The sequence below is a fragment of the Nycticebus coucang genome, chromosome 9 (assembly GCF_027406575.1).
Source record: "Nycticebus coucang isolate mNycCou1 chromosome 9, mNycCou1.pri, whole genome shotgun sequence".
Lineage (NCBI taxonomy): Eukaryota > Metazoa > Chordata > Mammalia > Primates > Lorisidae > Nycticebus > Nycticebus coucang.
The window spans coordinates 129,290,076-129,314,863 of NC_069788.1; the positions used below are offsets into that span (position 1 = coordinate 129,290,076).

Here is a 24,788-nt window from a genome sequence, read left to right on the forward strand (position 1 = left end):
ACCCAAAATGACCATCGCCCGACACACACACACCCAGGGCCTCTGTATTGCTGTTCCCTCTACCAAAAATGACCATGTCCCTACACACACGCACCCAGAGCCTCTGTATCCGCTGTTCTCTCTACCCAAAATGACAATCTCCCTACACACACACACCCAGGGCTTCTGTATCCGCTGTCTTCCCTACCCAAATGACCATCTCCCTACACACACACACCCAGGGCTTCTGTCTCCGCTGTTCTCTCTACCCAAAATGACCATCTCCCTACACACACACACCCAGGGCCTCTGTATCCACTGTTCCCTCTAACCAAAATGACCATCTCCCTACACACACACACCCAGGGCCTCTGTATCGCTGTTCCCTCTACCCAAAATGACCATCTCCCTACACACACACCCAGGGCCTCTGTACCCGCTATTCCCTCTACCCAAAATCACCATCTCCCTACACACACACACCCAGGGCCACTGTATCGCTGTTCCCTCTACCCCAAATGACCATCTCCCTACACACACACCCAGGGCCACTGTATCGCTGTTCTGTTCCCTCTATCCAAAATGACCATCTCCCTACACACACACCCAGGGCCTCTGTACCCGCTGTTTCCACTACCCAAAATCACCATCTCCCTACACACACACCTAGGGCCTCTGTATCGCTGTTCCCTCTACCCATAATGACCATCTCCATACACACACACACCCAGGGCCACTGTATCGCTGTTCCCTCTACCCAAAATGACCATCTCCCTACACACACACCCAGGGCCTCTGTATCGCTGTTCCCTCTACCCAAAATGACCATCTCCCTACACACACACACCCAGGGCCTCTGTACCCGCTGTTCCCTCTACCCAAAATGACCATCTCCCTACACACACACCCAGGGCCTCTGTATCGCTGTTCCCTCTACCCAAAATGACTATCTCCCCACACACACACCCAGGGCCTCTGTACCCGCTGTTTTCCCTACCCAAAATGACCATCTCCCTACACACACCCAGGGCCTCTGTACCCGCTGTTCCATCTACCCAAAATGACCATCTCCCTACACACACACCCAGGGCCTCTGTACCCGCTGTTCCCTCTACCCAAAAGGACCATCTCCCTACACACACACCCAGGGCCTCTGTACCCGCTGTTCCCTCTACCCAAAATGACCATCTCCCTACACACACACCCAGGGCCTCTGTACCCGCTGTTCCCTCTATCCAAAATCACCATCTCCCTACACACACACACCCAGGGCCTCTGTACCCGCTGTTTTCCCTACCCAAAATGACCATCTCCCTACACACACCCAGGGCCTCTGTACCCGCTGTTCCATCTACCCAAAATGACCATCTCCCTACACACACACCCAGGGCCTCTGTACCCGCTGTTCCCTCTACCCAAAAGGACCATCTCCCTACACACACACCCAGGGCCTCTGTACCCGCTGTTCCCTCTACCCAAAATGACCATCTCCCTACACACACACACCCAGGGCCTCTGTACCCGCTGTTCCCTCTACCCAAAATGACCATCTCCCTACACACACACCCAGGGCCTCTGTATCGCTGTTCCCTCTACCCAAAATGACTATCTCCCCACACACACACCCAGGGCCTCTGTACCCGCTGTTTTCCCTACCCAAAATGACCATCTCCCTACACACACCCAGGGCCTCTGTACCCGCTGTTCCATCTACCCAAAATGACCATCTCCCTACACACACACCCAGGGCCTCTGTACCCGCTGTTCCCTCTACCCAAAAGGACCATCTCCCTACACACACACCCAGGGCCTCTGTACCCGCTGTTCCCTCTACCCAAAATGACCATCTCCCTACACACACACCCAGGGCCTCTGTACCCGCTGTTCCCTCTATCCAAAATCACCATCTCCCTACACACACACACCCAGGGCCTCTGTACCCGCTGTTTTCCCTACCCAAAATGACCATCTCCCTACACACACCCAGGGCCTCTGTACCCGCTGTTCCATCTACCCAAAATGACCATCTCCCTACACACACACCCAGGGCCTCTGTACCCGCTGTTCCCTCTACCCAAAAGGACCATCTCCCTACACACACACCCAGGGCCTCTGTACCCGCTGTTCCCTCTACCCAAAATGACCATCTCCCTACACACACACCCAGGGCCTCTGTACCCGCTGTTCCCTCTATCCAAAATCACCATCTCCCTACACACACACACCCAGGGCCACTGTATCGCTGTTCCCTCTACCCAAAATGACCATCTTCCTACACACACACACCCAGGGCCTCTGTACCCGCTGTTCCCTCTACCCAAAATCACCATCTCCCTACACACACACCCAGGGCCTCTGTACCCGCTGTTCCCTCTACCCAAAATCACCATCTCCCTACACACACACCCAGGGCCACTGTATCGCTGTTCTCTCTACCCAGAATGTCCATCTCCCTACACACACACCCAGGGCCTCTGTACCCGCTGTTCCCTCTACCCAAAATCACCATCTCCCTACACACACACACCCAGGGCCTCTGTACCCGCTGTTCCCTCTACCCAAAATCACCATCTCCCTACACACACACCCAGGGCCTCTGTATCCGCTGTTCCCTCTACCCAAAATCACCGTCTCCCTACACACACACACCCAGGGCCTCTGTACCCGCTGTTCCCTCTACCCAAAATCACCATCTCCCTACACACACACACCCAGGGCCTCTGTACCCGCTGTTCCCTCTACCCAAAATCACCATCTCCCTACACACACACCCAGGGCCACTGTATCGCTGTTCTCTCTACCCAGAATGTCCATCTCCCTACACACACACCCAGGGCCTCTGTACCCGCTGTTCCCTCTACCCAAAATCACCATCTCCGTACACACACACACCCAGGGCCTCTGACCCGCTGTTCCCTCTACCCAAAATCACCATCTCCGTACACACACACACCCAGGGCCTCTGACCCGCTGTTCCCTCTACCCAAAATCACCGTCTCCCTACACACACACCCAGGGCCACTGTATCGCTGTTCTCTCTACCCAAAATGTCCATCTCCCTACACACACACCCAGGGCCACTGTATCGCTGTTCCCTCTACCCAAAATCACCATCTCCCTACACACACACACCCAGGGCCTCTGTATCGCTGTTCCCTCTACCCAAAATCACCGTCTCCCTACACACACACACCCAGGGCCTCTGTATCGCTGTTCTCTCTACCCAAAATGTCCATCTCCCAGGCACGTGAATGACTCGTCCTGTCACTTCCTTCAAACTGTGCTTTAAAGATGCCTCTTTCACTATCCTTCTTCCTCTTACTACTTGGTTTTAGCCTTTTCCATAGTACTTATCCCTTGGCCTGCATTTTCTGTTCTTTTTCTTCTATTCCTCTCCCTGCCCCACCAACAGAATATATATATAGTCTATAATTTCTATAAAATATACAAAAGATATGTATACATATATATGGATGACAGAATTTTCTCTGTCCTTTACTATATCCTAAGTACTTTGGCAATGTCTGACACATAGCAAAGGTTCAATAATAGTAGTATAATCACAAGTGAATTAAACAATGCTATCTTGCTAAGACTAATTAGAATGATTGTATCTGGAGAGGGTCAATGGTTGGATGGGAGATAAGTCAAAAACTCTACCTTTATTTCTTATCCACCCCAAATTTTTACAATTAGGGAAAAAATGATTTTAACAAAATAATTTATCATGTTGGTTTTGAATAAACTTGAAAACAAGCTTTTTCTCCTAGCACTGCTATCCCGTAGCATCCCAACCATTCTTTCCATCTTTGTGCTGTTTACAAAATGAAACAGCATGCTTTCAACATCTTTATGTAATTTGACTGCTCTCTGGAGTTCCTAGGCATAGTAAGTCCTGCTCGTATGTTGGTAATTCAAAGTCTGCAAAATAGAAAATGATGTCATATAGGCATTATTTTTTAGTAAACCAGTGGGAATTTCTGGTGATCCACATATCCATTCTTTCCTAAGCATGTATAAATAATGCATAATAAGGCATTCTCACAGTCTACCAGCAACCAGCATCAAATATATTGGCTTATTAAAGTTTTAAAAATCTGCCATCTTCTCCTTTTTTTTTTATTAAATCATAGCTGTGTACATTAATGCGATCATGGGGCACCATACACTGGTTTCATAGACCGTTTGACACATTTTCATCACACTGGTTAACATAGCCTTCCTGGCATTTTCTTAGTGTGCTAAGACATTTACATTCCAAATCGTCTCCTTTTTGAAACTCACTAACCAATTTCAACTTTTCCAGCATTAGTCTTATTCTCAAAGGATGATGGATATGGCTTTAGAACTGCTCGGCACTGTCATTCAATACCCCTAGGTGGAAAGCAGTGGCATCTGAAGAACTAACCTCATCAAAGTAGTAATATAGGATTTTACCTTATGTTTACTTATCCTGGGCTCAATTCTCTCTTTTCGTGTGTTTTAGATTTTGCAACTTAGGAATCACTGTCCATTTTAAATCAGACAGACTAAATATGAACCCAAAAGCTATTTCCATGAAGCTATTTCCAAGCTACTACCACGAAGCACCTTCCACAAACAGTGGGCCTGTTTGGTTCATGCTCTTCTTACCACTCTCTTTACCCTCAGGCATTATTTGTTTAATAATATTGAGGGTTGTTTTTCTTTCACTTTTTGACCATGTTCTCCATGATGACTTTAGTGCAGAACATTCCCGTGTGGATCTATTAGACTCTTGAAAATGTCTTTTAATTTCACTGCCCTCTACATTTTCTAGTACCCTTTTCAAAACTCACAAGTCACAACTAAATTTAATTTTCAAATAAAATCATAATTGATTTGAAGATCTTGGTGTAATACTTAGCCATAGGCATTTCTACAAAGAAGCATGAAATGAGACAGATGATGGAGAGAAAAGAGATTTTATTTTTCACACGTATGTGGTTTGAACAAGCTGTGCTGATATTTATTTATCCTGTGTTGAACTCAGAAAACTAACTCATGCCCTGAGCCCTTAGGGTTAGATTATTATGAGGCCCTTCTATTCAAGCTTCCAGCCATGACTTGAGAATAAAGAAAATGAAAAATGATGGAAAAGGAACTGTTCGGTTAAAGTAAATACTAATGTTAACCAGGAAGGTGCATGTGTTTTAGAAAGCCATGGCCTGTGCTTAGCTCAGATCCTTACACAAAGGAGACAGTCCATAAATATCCACTAAGCCGAACTGAACTGCAATGGTTTCTATCTTTACAGATAACAGCAAAGATTTTTGTAATCCTGGCTACCTAATATAGATAATAAAAAGAGCAAGATAATCAATGACTCTTCCCCCAAGCCCTCAAAAGCACAAGTAGATGGATGGCCTAGAAAAGAGATGGAGGCAAGAACACCAAGGGTCAGTATATTTAAGAGGCAATGAGTAGGGTGAATTTTTGATGCGGAAAGCCTGGATGATATATCTATTATACGAAGTAAACATATTTTTAAAGTATGTAAGCGTTTCTAATTTTAATGTAACCTAATTTGAATTCCCTACATTAAAGGACATATGTTTTACTTACTGCCAGAAATGTTATGGATTGTATCTAGAAGCTGTATTGGGAGAAATAAATTGTAGTATGTTTCCAAACTTTTATTTCTCTTGTGCGTGCTCTAAAAGACTGTAAAGCCACCTGTAGGGGTCCTTTCCATTTCAATAGAACTGTAGCTTTCTCAAAAGGTAAAGGAAAACACGAGACTGAAATTTACACCCTGTGAAGGGGATTACCCAGAAATGACCCCAAATAAAAAATATCCACAGTTCTTTCAAACACATCTAAAAGTGAACATAACCCATCCAGCCTCCAAATAGGCTTCAGATGATTCGTAGTGTGTTATAATTCTCTAGATGTCTTATATTAGACAGAATAAACACAAGTTATATGAAACATACCGGAATTTATTTAAATCATGATAGACTGGAAAATAGGTTTTCCAATGGAGCATCACACTTGAAAAATGTAAATTTGTGAGCACTGTGGTCCAAATAAATTTTTAAAAACTTGCAATTATCTAGAAATTTAAGTCAAATTATCTAGAAGTCAATATTACCAAAGCACATCACAGTGAATTGATGTCTCCTGACAATTCATCCTGCCTTCCAGGAAGGAAGCAGTGAGTTAATTTCCAAAGTGGGTAATGAGTTAACTTCTCACCATTTCATTTTGTTCAAATGTTCTATTTTAAATTCTTTCTTTAAACAAAGGGCCATTCTTCTATCCTTTTGTTATTGTATGCTGCTATTGAATAGTTTCCAGGAATAAAATGACTGATCATGATAAAGCAACACAGTTGCTCTTAACATCCTTTGTATAAAGTTGTTAGATTATAACACTGTTTCAGATTAGCAACTCTAACATGCTGTAGCCTATAGGCATAGTAGATGTTCCCTTGGCAACAGATATCATGTTGCATGCCATTATCAATTTTGGACATGAAAAATTATAGTTTTAAGAGATAGTGTTGCTCTTAGTTAAGAATATATCCATGTCCCAAAAAGGACAGAAGCAATGAGAATAACTGGAAATACAATACTGACAGAGCTTTATAGTGTGGCTTTAATGATATTTAAACATACATGCGTTCCAGGACATTACTGAGAAATGTCTTTAAAAATGTTTCTTTGGGAAATTTAATTATTATCAATGTATAAAAATTAAGAACAGAATTTTTGTCCAGATGGCACGACTGGTAATGTTTTTCAGAAAAAAAATCATTTTTTAAACATCAATATCTTACACTTTAATATTCCATCTGAAAAAGAAACAAAATCTGTTTACAGTGAATGACATTCGAAGTCTAAGTTACTTCATGAGTTAAATCCCAAAGAGCCTCCCTCATGCAATAAAAATATAGCAATCTTTTGCCCTGTGAGGACAGGAAACACCCACTCTAGACAGGAATCTGCCAGCTCCTAAGTCTTGATCTTAGAGTTCTGAGTCTCCATCATTGTGAGAAAAAAAAAAAAAATTCTGCTTGTAGGACCCTCAAAAAAGCAAATAAAAATTACAAAGTAGTGTGCTTAACAGGTACCCTCTGGATGTTGTCGATTTCACCTGCTGACTTTGCTCCTAGTGATGGAACTGCCAAAATAACAGGAAATTGGCCCAGATTGGGGGGGATATTTTTTAAAGATGTAGTTCTAGCATCTGAGTCACTTATATCAGCTCACCAAGTATACTTAATAAGAAACATACTGATTTAAAACATCAACCAATAAACAAGTATACAAGGACTTCCTTCAAGCAGCAATGTTTTAAAAATTCTGTATAAATATGCAAAATATGTGTTCCTTCCATCTCCCTTCTTTCTCCTCCCACCCAAACTTAGTACCATGTTTGGTTTTATTAGTGTATTTTCTGTGGAGCATAGAAAACTCCTAACACATTCACAAATGCAAAATATTTTTGTAATAATAATGCTAAAAATGGTAAAGCCTTTATTATTCACCACAGTCATCACCACCATCTAACAATGAACGGTATATTGCAAAATTGCTAAACAAGTAGATTTTAAAAGTTTAAATTTTAAATGTTCCACCACACACACAAGTATGTGAGGTAATGGATTTGCTAATTAGCTTGATTCAATCATTCTACAATGCAGACATATGTCAAAGTATCACACTCTACTCCATAAATACATATTCCAAGCATTTTCTATAAATTACTCATTTTAGTGGATGGTATGCTACTAAACAGGTCTAGACACTCAGCTTCCTTTTCCTAGTTCACTTAACCCTGGCGACACAGATGGGCAGCAGGCAATGTTTATTAAAAAAAAAAAAAAGTACTTTAATGACAGTGGAGGAAGGCTCTGAACTATGAGCTACCCTCAACAGTAATGACAAAAGCCACCCCCCTTTGTCTATTATCATTCGCCCCCCTCCCTTTTTTTTTCAGCAAGAAAGACTTGTTTTGTCTTCATCAGGATACAGAAGTTCCACAAGAGGCTAATTCTCCCTCGTCCCCAGAGATACAACTAATATAGGACAAATGGGGTTTTTGGATTTTGAGTCTTTTTTTTTGTTTGCCCACTTTTCTTTCTTCTTGTTTTGTTTGTATATGGTTTCCACTTTTTCTCTTCCCTTCAGAATACTGTCAAATATTATTAAACGTACTTCCCAAACCTTCCCCGAGCTCAGATCTTTTGTACTAAGGCGGAGTTAAGATTACCTATAGCACGCCAGGAAAACCTTAAGGAAGCGGTGGCTAACGAAGGGGGTTCCCCCATCCGGTTCCGAGCGCACATACGCCAGCCCCACCCTCCTCCCCGTGGGCACCCACTAGCCCAGGCCTTCTAGCCTACATTGCCCAAACTACACATCTCCCACTCCGCTGCAGCAAAGCTTTCCTGGGGAACAGCACAGCACCACACACTCCTCCCTTCTCCCTGGAAACAACGCTAAGCAGGCCGGCAGCCCCTCCCCAAAGCGCGCCTTTTTGCATCCTTCCGCGGGATGCGCCGGGTCTGCAGGCTCCCGCCGGCAGCTGTGCGCGGCGACTCCAAGGGGGCGTCAGGCCCAGGAAGGCCAAACCCAGGGCAATTTCCAAACGCCTGGGCGGGTCCAGACTGCTGGCAAACTGGGCCGCGTCCGCTCACCACCACCCAAGCCCTCCACCCCGCAGCCAGGTCCCCTGCACTTCGGGTTTCCCAGTGTCAATGCTCCGGGCATGAGGGGGCATCCGAGCATCAGGGAAGGAAAGGTTCTGGGCGGGGGCAGCCACGGCGCCCCACCCTGTGGCCACCCTGACCTCCAGCGAGGCACGCGCTCTCCGGATTTGTTTTCTGCACAGAGGGGGCAGTGAAGCAGGGGAGGGTGTAGGGTGTGGCGACTCGTGGAGGGAAAGGACAAAGTAGAGTTAAAGTCACTTCTCTGCCCTGGACCTAGCGGGGTCTAGGGATGTTGGCCTGCCTGCCCCTTTGTTGCCATCGTCTCCAGTCGCTGGGTTGCAAGCTACGCGCAAACACGCCCCCCAAAATCATCACAACCTGTCAAACGGCCCTAGAGCCCCAACCCCCTACAGGAGGAAGAAACTTGTTCCTCGGCGCACCAGCAGCCAGAATACAGTGGCTCGCCGATAAGGACAATGTTTAAAGCCGAAATAATAAAAAGATCAATAGCATTTTGGCTTCTGAACCCTTCCACAAATTAAATTGCTGTTGTTGTTGTTTTTTTTCCCAAGTCCGAGAATATTGCCAGTCGTCCGCGGCAGAGCGGGGGTGAGGCTGGAGCTCAATGTGGGGAGAGCGAGGGCGGCGCACAGAGCCGAGCACGCGGGGCCCGACTGGGGCGCGGGGCCCCAACCCCATTTTCGGGTCAGCAGCCCCGGCCTTACCTGTGGATGCGGTTTCCAAGGAAACGGGCGGCGGCCGGGCGGGGCCCGAGCCCAGTTCCCGCGGCGCCGCTTCCCGGGCCCCGGCGCCCAACCCCCGGCCCGGCTCCCCAGCCTGCGGCGCCGGCTTGGCCCCGGTCGGCGTCACCGCTTCGTCCTCGCCCTCCCCCAGGTCCCTAGACCACGGGGACCCGGGGCTGGCCCGCGGCAGCAGCTCGTCTTGCGGATCCGGCGGCGCGGCCATGGCTGGCAGTTCTCCGGCGCGGCGACGGCGGCTGGGCTGCGCTGGGGCGCGCGGGCTGCGGGGGCGGCCGCTTTGCTGCTGCTGTCCCCGCCGGCACCCGGGCTCGGGGAGGCTGCGGTGTCTCCGCGCCGCCGCCGCTGCTGCAACTCGGGCCGAGCCGCCGCCCGCCGTTCTGCGCGCCCCGGCTCCTCCTCCGCCCTCCCGTCCTCCCGGCCGCGGCCCGCGCTCCTCCTCCCTCGCCAGGCGCCGCCGCCGCCGCCGCCGCCGCCCCGCTGCGCCCAGCCTGCTGTTACGCAGGTGGAAATGGCCTGCCTGGTCCGGGCCTCCGCGCGCGCGTCAGCCCCCGCCCGACCTGCGAATGGCAGGCCGGGATTAGGGGATGTGCCAAACCCACTTGAATTTTCCCCTCGTTTGGGGAGAAATTAAAAGGGAAGATCAGCAGGTAGAAACAGCCCCCCGGCTGCAACCTCACTGAGTAGGCAGGTCCCTTCCCAGCTCAAGAAGTTAAGCGCGAACTGGCGTCCTGGGTTCCAAGGCAAAGAAAGCTGGAGACCTCAGGGCCACAGTCGTGAGAGTGCCCAGGATCAGCGCGGAGGGGGTGGCGACGGGGTGTGGGCGGCAGAGGGAGACGCTGGAACCTGCGACCCCGAGGTTAAGTCCTGCGTCCGTAAACCGCTGTTTCCAGAATGGGGCGGTGAACAGTGGACTAGGGCAGAGCGCATCGCGACCACCCCGAGGGCAACTAGATGGCAACAGGCAGGCGGACTGTGGCGGAGACGTCTCCCTGGAACCCTGAGCCAAAGCGGTGCGCGTCTTGCGCTGTCCGCGAGTCTATTCTGAGAAGCTGGACATTTCTGGAAGCTGCTTTTTTTTTTCTTTACAGTTCCTCTGATAAGATGGAAGATAGTTAACAAATAAACCAAAACTCAGAGGAGAGAGGGGACTTGCCTTGTGTGTTATTCTTATATGTAGACCCATCTCTTCAAAGAAACTTTGCGCCTTATTGGTTTCTAAATTGCTTACAAAATGATGTGCTTTGAAAAGCAAAGATTAAGTACCACGTGCAGGGTGGAGGAACAGGCTTATCTGCTTTCGCTTCTCTAGAAAAGGTGTGTGGGTGGCGCAGCGCACTTGGGGGACTCTGTGGGCCTCGAAGCCACAGGGTGCATATCGAGGATTTCAGAACCTGCCCGTTTGTGTATTCACAGGCCAACTTCAGCACCATTCAGGTACTTCTCAAAAATGTTAAAACCCAGATTATGCCCAGTCTTTTGTTCTGCTAGTACAACAAATGAGAGAAAATGTGTTTGCTAAATAAACAGTAAATGTGGTTTCCTGGCGGGGCATGGTGGCTCACACCTGTAATCCTAGCCTTTGGAAGGCTGACGACAGTGGATTGCTTGAGCTCGGGAGTTTGAGCCTGAGCAAGAGCGAGACCCTATCCTCACTAAAATTAAAAAAACTGGGCTCGGCTTCCCTAGCTCAGTAAGTAGAGCACCGGCCACATACCGGCCAGGGTCTGCTAAAACAACAATGACAACTGCAACCAAAAAATAGCCTGTGGTGGGCGCCTGTAGTCCCAGCTGAGGCAAGAGAATCGCTTAAGCCCAAGAGTTTGAGGTTGCTGTGAGCTGTGATGCCACGGTACTCTACCCAGGGTGACATAGTGAGACTCTGTCTCAAAAATAATAGGAATAAAATAAAAATAAAACATAGAAAAATTAAAATAAAACATGGTGGTGCATACCTGTAGTCTCCACTAGTCCGGAGGCTCAGGCAAGAGAGTTGCTTGAGTCCAGGAGTTTCCGGTTGCTGTGAACTGTGAGGCCAAGGCATTCTAGCCTGGGTAGTCTGAGTGAGACTGTCTCAAAAAACAAAAAAACATGGTTTCCTAAAGCCAAATAACCCCCAGAGATCTGAAAGTCACCAATTTTTTACATTATTGATATATTCGAGAACTATCAGCTATGATGGACACGTTCATTATTTTGGTTGTGATGATGGCTTCGCAGCTGTACACATTTGTCAGAACTCATCAAAGTGTTCAGTGTAAACATGTGCAATTTACTTATGTCAATTCTGTCTCCATAATGCTATAAACAAATCACCCCTCCAACAGGAACAACAAAATTCCTGGTTATCATGGATCATTGTGGTTTTTAAAAATATTTCCCAGGGAAAACAAGGGCCTGCTTTAAGATGAGAAGTTTATTCCACTGCTGTCTTCAGGAAGGTTAATCTTTTCTTGTAATCAGGGAACACTTGTGAGCCTCTTTCAAATCTATTGTTTAGGATGCCCTAAGGCATCAGAAATACCAGATGGGAATTTCTCACAGTTTTATTACTGATAACAGGCCAGGGACATAGAAAACTCTAATATAATATGGGTTAATATGGGTTATATATATTAAGTGGGTATTGATGGGCACTGATAATTTAAGAACTGTTAATAGTAAGAGCATTACACACAAAATAATATGGTGTATGTTGTTTTGTTTCTCAGAGAAACACAAAGGCAAATTGTCGTTGAAAACCTGGAATGACTGTGCAAGCCTCTTCACATCCTTGTGATTAAACAAAGTTTGGGGACACAATTCTACTTACGTTCCATCTATCATCAAATACTGTTCAATACTATCATTGACAATGTGTGGAGGAAATAGCCAACTAAGTATAGTTAGATTTTACTCGTTAAAAGAAATTAACAGTTCCATTTTGCTAAATTATTTTAATTTACTTGGATAAAAAGAGGCGCATGTTTCAATGTCAGCAATTTTCATAACCATATTTATTTATTAGATTCCACTTTGGGATATACACAAATCATCAATTCAGAAAAAGAAATGTTAAGGTATAGGTTATGGTTTCAAAGGACCCATGTTTATTAGTATTATTCATTTTACATCTACATCCCTCTCCACTGACAAACTTGTCTAATTTGAAGATTTACAGCCATAACACACAGCCAGCATTGTAATTCCAGGACTTGCCTAATTGCTCTAAGTTATGAATTGCTCTAAAATGTGTTTGAGACACAGAATCCAGGGTTGTCACTTTCAAAGGATTCTTAGCAAGATGAGTTGAGACAAAGGAACTGTCAGGTTTTCTCTTCAGCTTTTGTTTTTGGAAAAGAAGTTTTGTCCATCGGTTCAAAAGAAGGAATATGGGGAGGAGCATTTATTTAACACTAGCTTTTTAACTTACACCAAACTTACAACATGGAGAAGATGGTGGTACAGGGAGGTGCAGGAAGAGGACCACTAGTGACACATTTTAACCAAGATGAAATTCTTTACAGCCTTGATATTATGGTTACTTAATACCTCTGCATCTCAGATTCCTCACCAGTAATCTGTAGATTTTAATAGTATGTTATGCATAGGTGTTAGTGGAGCACTAAACAGGTTGACATATGTAAAGTATGCCATTAATTAAGATGATAATAGCACATGCCAAATTATTTCCAGGAAATGGTGCCTACTGCTAAAAACCTCTGCTTGGGTATTCATATTTGTATAGACCACAGAGTCAAAGGTAACTATTTCAGAAACTTAAAGCAAATTAGATGAAGAATGCTTCCTTATACTGAGCGACTATTAGGCTGTTTCCTCTTACAATTCCTATTTTCAAAACATAAACTTTATATACATACAAATATACTCTGAGGGTTTTTTTTAAGTCTTTGAGTCAAAAATGTACTGTGCGCACACGCACACTTCAACTTGGAATAACCTATGTCTATAAAGGGCAAATAGGGTTCATTGACAGGTTAGTAATATTTAGAGGGCTGTGAGGACCCTATCCAGATTTCATGGGAGTGTTTAGGATAAGCAATAAGCCACATTCAGGCAAGTGAAAGAGGCAAGAAACACATGCCACGTTTTTGCCTTCTCTGGCTTATATTTCAGCTTATCAGCAACCAAGACAGGCCCTACTTTTGAATATGTTTTAGGGCAGAATACAGCTGTGGATTGTAAGCCCCACTGACTTATTAGAACTTTCATTGACTTAGCAAGATAAGAGTTTGACTCCAGAGGAAACTGACTCTGGTGCCTCCAATTTCTCTGAATCATTGTGTGTGTGTGCGGGTTGGTTCTGGGCTTAATTTGTCTATGTAGCATCCAGATCATTTTGCAACATAGTTTTCACCTTTTTACAAAATATGTGGAAGCTCTTGAAGTTGATAGGAAAAACAGCCCTCCATCTCCTACTGCAGTGAAAGAGTATTCAAATTGAAACTAATTTATAGAGGCTACATTATGGTGCACCAGACAGCTGTGTTTTCTCCAGGACATCCCTATAGCACTCACAAATGCCACATAACTCATACAAAACACACCAGCCTCCTGCTGTCCATGGGGAAAGGCTGCTGTTACTTACTCTGCCATCTGAGGAGCTAAAGCATAGATGCTTAAACTGTCTTCCAGTAAGATGGGAAGAGGAGAGGCAGTCACTTTTCACTGAACCTAGTGTCTTCTTTTTTTTCTTTCTTTCTTTTTTTTTGCCAAATTTGTACCTCTAAGTAAAATTGAAAAGATGTTTTTTAATTGGGGGCAAAAATTCCTGTTAGGAGAATTAGGAGATCTGTAAGTTGAATTCCCGCTTAGGGCTATTACAAATAATGATATTATGAATGTTTCTATTTATGACTTTGTGTGAGCTTGCTTTTGTTTCTCTTGGGCATACACCTAGGGCTAGAATTGCTGGGTCATAGGAGACTGTGTTTAACTGTTGAGGAAGTGCCAGACTATTTTCCGAATCGACTACACCATTTAAAAATCCCACTGGGGTGGTGCCCGTGGCTCAAGGAGTAGGGAGCTGGTCCCATATGCCAGAGGTGGCAGGTTCAAAACCAGCCCTGGCCAAAAACCACAAAAAAAAAAAAAAAAAAATCCCACTGGTAGGGTAAGAGGGTTCCTGTTTTTCTACATCCTTTCCAGCACCTGTGACTTTCTGCCTTTTTTTTTTTTTTAATCACAATCATCTTGAGGGGGGAAGAGGTATCATATTGTTTTGATTTGCTTTTGCCTGATAGCTGATGATGTTGAGCAGCTTTTCTCTTTTCATGTGCTTATTGACCATTGTATATTCTTTTTTTTTTTTTAATTGTTGGGGATTCATTGAGGGTACAATAAGCCAGATTACACTAATTGCATTTGTTAGGTAAAGTCCCTCTTGCAATCATGTCTTGCCCCCAGAAGGTGTGGCACACACCAAGGCCCCACCCCCTCCCTCCTTCTCTCTCTCTCTGCTTTTATTTTTTTTTTTATTTTTATTTTTTTATTAAATCATAAGTGTATACAATGATATGATTATGGGGCATCATACACTCACTTCATAAACCATTTGACACATTTTTATCCCAGTGGTTAACATAGCCTTTCCGGCGTTATCTCAGTTACTGTGCCAAAACATTTATATTCTACATTTACCAAGTTTCGCAAATACCCCTGTAATATGCACCACAGGTGTGATCCCACCGATTCCCCTCCCTCTACCCACCCCCCCTTTCCCACTTCCCCCTATTGTTAAGTTGTAGCTGGGTTATAGCTTTCATGTGAGAGTCCCAAATTAGTTTCATAGTAGGGCTGTGTACATTGGGTATTTTTTCTTCCATTCTTGGGATACTTTACTAAGAAGAATATGTTCCAGCTCCATCCATGTAAACATGAAAGAGGTAAAGTCTCCATCTTTCTTTAAGGCTGCATAGTATTCCATGGTATACATATACCACAATTTATTAATCCATTCGTGGATCGATGGGCACTTCGGCTTTTTCCATGACTTAGCAATTATGAATTGGGCTGCAATAAACATTCTGGTACAAATATCTTTGTTATGTTGTGATTTTTGGTCTTCTGGGTATATGCCCAGCAGAGGAATTACAGGATTGAATGGCAGATCTATTTTTAGATCTCTGAGTGTTCTCCATATATCCCTCCAAAAGGAATGTATTAATTTGCATTCCCACCAGCAGTGCAGAAGTGTTCCCTTTTCTCCGCATCCACGCCAACATCTCTGGTCTTGAGATTTTGTGATATAGGCTAGTCTCATTGGAGTTAGATGATATCTCAAAGTAGTTTTGATTTGCATTTCTCTGATGATTAAAGATGATGAGCATTTTTTCATATGTCTGAAGGCCGTGCGCCTGTCTTCTTCAGAGAAGTTTCTCTTCAAATCCCTTGCCCAGCCTGCGATGGGATCCCTTGTTTTTTTCTTGCTGATGCGTTTGAGTTCTCTGTGGATTCTGGTTATTAAACCTTTGTCAGAGTTATACCCTGCAAATATCTTCTCCCATTCTGAGGGCTGTCTGCTTGCTCTGCTTACTGTGTTCTTAGCTGTGCAGAAGCTTTTTAGTTTGATCAAGTCCCAGTAGTGTATTTTTGAAGCTGCTTCAATTGCCCGGGGGGTTCTCCTCATGAAATACTCACCCAGACCAATTTCTTCAAGGGTTTTCCCTGCATTCTCCTCTAGTATTTTTATAGTTTCATGTCTTAAGTTTAAATCTTTAATCCAATGAGAGTCTATCTTAGTTAATGGTGAAAGGTGTGGGTCCAATTTCAGTCTTCTGCAGGTTGCCAGCCAGTTCACCCAGCACCATTTGTTAAATAGGGAATCTTTTCCCCACTGAATGTTTTTAATTGGCTTGTCAAAAATCAAATAGCGGTAAGTAGCTGGATTCATCTCTTGGTTCTCTATTCTATTCCAGATATCTACTTCTCTGTTTTTGTGCCAATACCATGCTGTTTTGATCACTATCGATTTGTAGTAAAGTCTGAGGTCTGGTAGTGTGATTCCTCCTGTTTTGTTTTTATTTCTGAGTAATGTCTTGGCTATTCGAGGTTTTTTCTGATTCCATATAAAACGAAGTAATGTTTTTTCAAGATCTTTAAAATATGACAGTGGAGCTTTAATAGGGAGTGCGTTGAAAGTATATATTGCTTTGGGTAGTATGGACATTTTGATAATGTTGATTCTTCCTAGCCATGAGCATGGTATGTTTTTCCATTTGTTAACATTTTCAGCTATTTCTTTTCTTAGAGTTTCATAGTTCTCTTTATAGAGATCTTTCACGTCTTTTGTTAGGTAAATTCCCAAATATTTCATCTTCTTTGGCACTACTGTGAATGGGATAGAGTCCTTAACTGCTTTTTCAATTTGACTGTTGTTGGTGTATATAAAGGCTACCGATTTATGAATGTTGATTTTGTAACCTGAGACGCTGCTGTATTCCTTGATCACTTCTAGGAGTTTTGTAGTAGAGTCCCTAGTGTTTTCCAGATACACAATCATATCATCTGCGAAGAGCGAGAGTTTGATCTCTTCTGACCCTATATGGATACCCTTGATCGCCTTTTCTTCCCTAATTGCGGTGGCTAAAACTTCCATTACAATGTTGAAAAGCAATGGAGACAATGGGCAGCCTTGTCTGGTTCCTGATCTGAGTGGAAATGATTCCAATTTAACTCCATTCAATATGATATTGGCTGTGGGTTTGCTGTAGATAGCCTCTATCAGTTTAAGAAAAGTCCCTTCTAGACCAATTTTCTTGAGTGTTCTGATCATGAAGGGATGCTGGATATTATCAAAAGCTTTTTCTGCATCAATTGAGAGAATCATATGGTCTTTGTTTTTTAATTTGTTTATGTGCTGAATTACATTTATAGATTTACGTATATTGAACCAGCCTTGAGACCCTGGGATAAAACCAACTTGGTCATGATGTATAATTTGTTTGATGTGTTGCTGGATTCTGTTTGTTAGGATCTTGTTGAATATTTTTGCATCTATATTCATTAGTGATATTGGTCTATAATTTTCTTTTCTTGTTGGGTCTTTTCCTGGTTTGGGGATCAGGGTGATATTTGCTTCATAGAACGTGTTGGGTAGTCTTCCTTCTTTTTCTACATTTTGGAACAGGTTGAGTAATATAGGTACTAATTCCTCTTTAAAGGTTTGGTAGAATTCTGACGTGAAACCATCTGGTCCCGGGCTTTTCTTTTTAGGGAGGTTTTGTATAGTTGATGCTATTTCTGAACTTGATATGGGTCTGTTCAACATTTCCACTTGATTCTGGTTAAGTCTTGGAAGGTGGCGTGCTTCCAAGTATCGGTCTATTTCCTTCAGATTTTCATATTTCTGAGAATAAAGTTTCTTGTAATATTCATTAAGGATTTTTTGGATTTCTGATGAGTCTGTGGTTATTTTGTCTTTGTTGTTTCTGATTGATGATATTAGAGATTTTACTCTTTTTTTCCTGATTAGGTTGGCCAGAGGTTTATCTATTTTATTGACCTTTTCAAAAAACCAGCTTTTTGATTTATTGATCTGTTGTATTATTCTTTTGTTTTCAATTTCATTTAATTCTGCTCTAATTTTGGTTATTTCTTTTCTTCTACTGGGTTTGGGGTTGGAATGTTCTTCCTTTTCCAGTTGCGTGAGATGTCCCATTAAGTTGTTAACTTCCTCTCTTTCCGTTCTCTTGAGGAAGGCTTGCAGTGCTATAAATTTCCCTCTTAGAACTGCCTTTGCAGTGTCCCAGAGGTTCTGATAGCTTGTGTCTTCATTGTCATTTTGTTCCAAAAAATTGGTGATTTCTTTCTTAATCTCATCTCTGACCCAGCTATCATTCAGCATAAGGTTATTTAACTTCCATGTTTTTGTATGGGTATGCAGATTCCTGTTGTTACTCAATTCAAGTTTTATTCCATGATGGTCCGAGAAGATGCATGGAATAATTTCTATTCCTTTAAATTGACTGAGGTTAGACTTGTGACCTAAAATGTGATCAATTTTGGAGTAAGTTCCGTGGGCTGATGAGAAGTATGTGTATTCAGTTTTGTTGGGATGAAATGTTCTGTAGATGTCTGCTAAATCTAAATACTGGATGGTTAGGTTTAAATCTAAGATTTCTTTGCTCAGCTTCTTTCTGGAGGATCGATCCAACACTGCCAAGGGAGTGTTGAAATCTCCAACGATTATGGAGCTGGAGGAAATCGAGTTACTCATGTCTGTTAGAGTTTCTCTTATAAATTGAGGTGCATTCTGGTTGGGTGCATAGATATTAATAATTGAGATCTCGTCATATTGAGTATTACCCTTAACAAATATGAAGTGACCATTCTTGTCCTTCCTTACTTTTGATGGTTTAAAGCCTACTGTATCTGCAAATAAAATTGCAACACCTGCTTTTTTCTGATTACCATTTGCCTGAAATATGGATGACCATCCTTTCACCCTGAGTCTGTATTTGTCTTTTAAGTTGAGATGTGACTCTTGTATGCAACAAATATCTGGCTTAAGTTTTTGTATCCAGTCAGCTAACCTATGCCTCTTTAGAGGACAGTTTAAGCCATTCACATTGATGGAGAGTAAGGATAAGTCTGGTGGAATTTTGGGTATCGAGTTTTTCAAAGGTCCAGTGGACATTTTTAATCCTTTCGCCAGTGTGGAAGTTGGAGTTTGATCCGAAGTTTCTGAGTGAGTTTACTTTTGTGGTATAGGATTGGGTTGGTCATTGTGGAGGATAGGTCTGAGAACATCCTGAAGAGCTGGTTTACTTATGGCAAATTTTTTCAACATATGAATGTCATTGAAGTATTTAATTTCTCCATCATAGATGAAACTCAGTTTAGCTGGATACAAGATCCTGGGTTGAAAGTTTTTTTGCTTTAGGAGATTAAAAGTTGATGACCAGCCTCTTCTTGCTTGAAAAGTTTCAGCAGAGAGATCTGCAGTTATTCTAATATTCTTACCTTTGTACGTTATAGTTTTCTTTCGCCGGGCTGCTTTGAGAATCTTCTCTTTCATGTTAACTTTAGTGAAGCTAATTATGATATGTCTGGGAGATGGCTTTTTGGGGTTGAATCGTGCTGGGGTTCTGAAGCTGTCTGCTATCTGAATTTCAGATTCTCGAGGCATGTCTGGAAAATTTTCTTTCATAATTTCATGTAGAAGGGCCTCTGTGCCCTTGGCTGCCACGTCATCAGCCTCCGAAATTCCTATAACCCTTATGTTATTTTTTTTCGAATTATCTGAGAGCTCTCTGAGTGAGTGATCCGTTTTTGCTCTCCATTTCTCTTCCTCTTTGAGAGATTGGGAGCGTTCGAAGACTTTATCTTCAATGTCAGAAATCCTTTCTTCTGCTTGCTCCATTCTGTTACTGAGGGATTCTACTGTATTTTTCATATCTTTGAGGGCTGTAAATTCTTGTTTCAGTGTGTCTAAGTCTTTGGTGGTTTTGTCTTTAAATTCGTTAAATTCTTGAGACAGTTTTTGAATTTCTCCTCGAATTCCTAATTCCATTTTATTAATCTTGTCTGCAAACCAAATTCTGAATTCGACTTCTGACATCTCAGCCAGTTGTTTATGAATGGGATCTTCAATCACATCTGCCGTATCTTTTCTTGGGGGGGTTGATCTATTCTGGTTATTCATGTTACCAGAGTTTTTCCGCTGATTCCGCCCCATGGTTTACTCCCTTTGGTTTTTCCCCTGGGGTTTTATCGAGGGCCCGTACAGTGTTGTGGCCTGAGAAACTGGGGCCCTGTCTGGTGTGGTGGAGCAAAGTGGTTCTGTCTTGTTTTCAGCTGGTTTCTGTTCGATCCTATTGCAACTTCTACTCTGGCTTGAAGTCTCAGCTGTGTGGAAAAATCAGCAATTAAGTCACCCCGCCTGCCCACCTCTGGCCCCAGTTGGAAAAGGAGAATCAAACCTTCCTACAATCGCACACCCAGGGCACCACCTGAAAAGTCCTCAGTCTATTAGCCCAGTTCAAAAGGTCCGAATCAACTGTCTCAATCGGCACTTGTCTCAGGTGGAAGGGTTCAAGAGGTCTCTGGGAACTGGATCACAGGGGCCTGGTGACTCCTCTGAGACAGCTCACCCCAGTGCAGCGTGGAGTCAGGAGGAGCCACCCCGCAAACAGAGCAGTCTGGGAAGGTTGACGTCTCCTTCCCCACTTTGCCCCTCCGTCGGACCCAGTCACTGGTATCTCTGCAGATGGCTAACCCAGTTGCCTGCAGTGAACAGACACTCCAGGGGTTTGCACCTGCCTGAATCGCGAGGAAGTCTGCCAGGCCCCCGCAGACTGCCGCTATCTAGCAGGAGGAGATGGGGCCTGACATCTTTGAGTGTTTGATGCAGGTGATGGGAAGGAGTTGTTCACTCAGGCTTAGCCCCGTCCCTGATGGATGCTGCTAACAGAACAGAACAGAACAGACAACTTTGTGAGGTTCTGTCTCTGTTCCTGTCGTCACCTACAGGAGACGGGCTGTTTTGAGTTCAAACGTCTTTGCTGCTGGAGAATTGCGTCTGAACACCTCTCTGGGTCGGCCCCGCCCTGGAGGCTTCTGGGTTTGTGAGCCGTGTCACCGGTGGCCTCCTCTGGTTGCCCAGGGAGACAGGGGGTGTGGCCTCAGAATATCCAGAAGTGAGCGTTCTGCCGTTAAAGAAAAAACGGCTGTTGATCTACCTCCAGGGAACTGCTGCTCTGGTGTGGGCACTCAGGCGACCCTTTTCTCCTCTGTCCCGTGCCCCAGAGTCAGCACTGAGCGGCCGCAGTTTGTGCTGGGTCCACACCCCTTAAGAGATCCCCCAAGAATCAGAACTCTTGGGGGATGGGCCCCCAGACCCGGATTGGGAGTGGGGCGGGGGGAAGCTAGAGTTTCATTCAGTTTCACGCAATACTACGGTCCGGGGAGGGCTCCTGCACTGCACCGCAGGGAAGTGCCGCCAAGGCTTGATTTTCCCTCAGCAGAGTGCCCTCTCCTCGCTCACGTATCCCAGATCAGCGCTGACCTGACGCAGCTCAGGCACTGTGCACTCCCCTCGAGAAATCACCCAAGGAGCCGAACTCCGGAGGGATAGGCCCTCAGACCCCGAGTGAGAGTAGGGGCTCTCAGCTCTCAGCGGGGAGGCCAGAGTCTTATTCAGTCTTGTGCCCGGGGAGGGCTCCTGCACTGCACTGCAGGGAAGTGCCGCCAAGGCTTGATTTCCCCTCAGCGGAGTGCCCTCTCCTCGCTCACGTGTCCCAGAGTCAGCGCTGACCTGACGCAGCTCAGGCACTGTGCACTCCCCTCGAGAAATCACCCAAGGAGCCGAACTCCTGGGGGATAGGCCCTCAGACCCCGAGTGAGAGTAGGGGTTCTCAGCTCTCAGCGGGGAGGCCAGAGTCTGATTCAGTCTTGGGTCCCCTATGCCCGGGGAGGGTTGGTGCACTGCACCGCAGGGAAGTGCCGCGAGGCGTGACTCCCCCTCAGCCCGGTGCCCTCTCCTCACTCGGTGCGCCTCAGAGTCAATGCTGACCAGTCGCAACTCGGGGACTGTCCACTCCCCTTGAGAAATCACCCAAGGATCCGAAGTCCTGGGGGACAGGCCTCCAGACCTCAGTGGGCGGGAGGGGAGCGCCGGGGATTCGAGGTTGCCGGCAAAGGATTCCCAAAGTTTTATTCAGCCCTATGTCCGGCAGGAGAACGCCACGGCACCCCGGTAGGGGAGGTAGGTCCAGTTTTTAGAAGGTCTCTCCCGTGGAGTGTAGTGGGAGGGGCTTTAATTTCTGCCCGCTTGTTCAATTGTGGGGCTACAGAGCCGGTCTCATGGGGGAGGGGGACTCCCGTCCGCTTGGTGGTGGATTTTGTACCTTTTGTTTGCGTCCTTGTGATCACAACTTGCCTCAGCGGTGTTGATGTGCGTTCTTCAGCCTTCTCTCTTGGTGAGGCTCAAGTCCACCAGGATACTTACTAAATTCCTGTCCCTTAACTCTCCTTCTGGACGGGAGCCTTTGTTGAAAGCTGGGTTCAGTCCGCCATCTTGTCTCCCCTCCCAGAAGTGTATCTCTCTCTCTGCTTTTATGTCTATTCTGATACTTTTTCCATTTTTTAATTGAGTTCCCTGTTTATTATTGAGTTGAAAGTATTTGTTGCATATTCTTGATATAAGTCCCTTATCAGAGATACGATGTGCATTTTTTTTTTTTTTTTTGAGACAGAGCCTCAATCTGTCACCCTGGGTAGAGTGCTGTGGCATCACAGCTCACAGCAACTTCTGACTCCTGGGCTCAAGCAATTCTCCTGCCTCCGCCTCCCAAGTAGCTGGGATTACAGGCACCTGCCACAACACCCAGCTATTTTTTGGTTGCAGCAGTCATTGTGGTTTGGCGGGCCCAGGCTGGATTCAAACCCACCAGCTCAGGTGTATGTGGCTGGCGCCTTAGCCACTTGAGCCACAGGTGCTGAGTCTGATGTACATATTTTTCCTCCAGTTTGGGGGATTTTCTTTTCACTTTCTTGATGATGTACTTTGCAAAATAGAAGTATTTAATTTTTTATAAAGATGAGTTTATCCACCTTCTGTTGCTTATTGGTTTGGTGTCCTATTTAAGAAACCATTGCCTAAAGTCACAAGAACTTACACATCTTTTCTTTTCAGATTTTTATAGTTATGGGTCTTACATTAAGTCTCTGATATATTTAATCAAAGTTACTGTGTACATATTATAAGGGTAATTTGTCTTCCTTACTGTGTGAATTGCCTTTTGTGGTCTGTGCTTACCTTCCTGATCAGGTAGTCTTTGCACTTATATTTTTAAATGTTATTTGTGTTGAACTGTGTCATTTATGCTGCAAATATTTTTCATATTTTATTTTTCAAGGATGATAAGAAAACCAAGGTTCTGAAAAATTCAGAGACTTCTCCAAAGTCACGTCCCAAGTCTAATTCTTCTGACTATGTCTCATTTTGAGTCCCAGTTTAAAAATCAAGAAACATTATAACTGGCTCAGCCTATAAGCTTTAGCACTCTGGGAGGCTGAGGTGGGTGGAATGCTTGAGCTCAGGAGTTTGAGACCAGCCTGAGCAAGAGCCAGACCCCATCTCTAATAATAGCCAGGAGTTGTGGCGGGCGCCTGTAGTCCCAGCTCCTCTGGAGGCTGCGGCAAGAGAATTGCTTAAGCCCAAAAGTTCAAGGTTGCTGTGAGCTATGATGCTATGGCACTCTCACAAGGGTGACAAAGTGAGACTCTGTCAGAGAGAGAAGAAACATCATAACAATTTTTCGGTTTATGTGCAATACACTGTTAACAGCAGCCTGTCTCTACAAAGCTCAAGAAAAACAACAAAGATAGTCAAGATTATGACCACAGACTACATCTAAAGTATTCATAATTGAAAGCAAAACATCAGCATCAAGACTAAGGATAAGAAAGATACCAACCTCCCAGGTGAACGCCAGAACCGTGGACAGCTCAGTGAGAGCATTAGATGAAAACCGACTTCTGACTTCAAACTGCAATCACCAAAAACTCCAGATTGGTGGTTAAGAGCTTATACTTTATAGGGTTAATGCCAACATAAAGGAAACTGGCCTTAGTCATTTGACCTCACCCTATTCTGGGGAAAAGTATTATACCATTTTCCAGGAGTCTGTAGTTTTTGTCAAGTAACACAGCCATACAGCTGAGCCTGAGAAATACATTAGGAACTCCTGCCCTCAAGCTTGTTTAGGGTTAGGCCAGTCCACTGTTTTCTTTCTCTCTTTTCATGGAGACTTTTATCTATAAAGATGCCTTTTCATCTGGGTTTAGAGACCAGGCAGGATTGGACTTTAAGGAGGCACCTGAAATAATACTTTGCCGAAGCTTAAATTTTGAGTGCCAAAGAGAGTTTGGGTAAATACTACTATAAAAGCCACTCAGAGCCAGGATGTACTTAGAATTCCATATACACCACAATACGTGTGGAATGTGGTATAATTTGACCACTGGTGTCATAGAGCAGATAAGACCACACAGACTCTGTGTATTGTATGCAGTTGTAAGTTGTACTGGATAATTGGTCATCTCTCCCAGAGTTGCCATGTTTAGCTACAGGTGTAAGACAATGATAAGTCAGGATATGCCTGTTACAAATGGGAAAGCATCCTAAGTGCAATTCCTGATGATAATAGAAGGTTCCAAACAAAAGTCTTCAACATGACAATAGTCCAAGGTACCTAACACAGTCAGTAAAGAGGCAGAAACACTTTGTTCTCTTTCATCTACTTGAAGAAATTAGAAAGAGAGAGAGAGACAGACAGAACCTTTAACTTTTCTCTCTTAGAATTAATTAGGCACGGCATGTTAGACCACCAGTCCAGAAGCTAGCTTTCTGTTTTAAAAACACAAGGCCAGCT

General features: G+C 44.4%; 1 protein-coding gene across 1 annotated transcript in view; it reads right to left on the minus strand.

The window, feature by feature from the left end:
• The window catches only part of RTN1 (reticulon 1), a 285,610-nt gene extending 275,781 nt beyond the window's left edge, over positions 1-9,829 (minus strand). Inside the window, exon 1 of the mRNA XM_053601606.1 lies at positions 9,379-9,829. Coding sequence (XP_053457581.1) covers positions 9,379-9,619 — 241 coding nt within the window. The 5' untranslated portion in view covers positions 9,620-9,829. The remainder of the gene's footprint in view (positions 1-9,378) is intronic.
• Between the last annotated feature and the right edge of the window lie 14,959 nt (positions 9,830-24,788).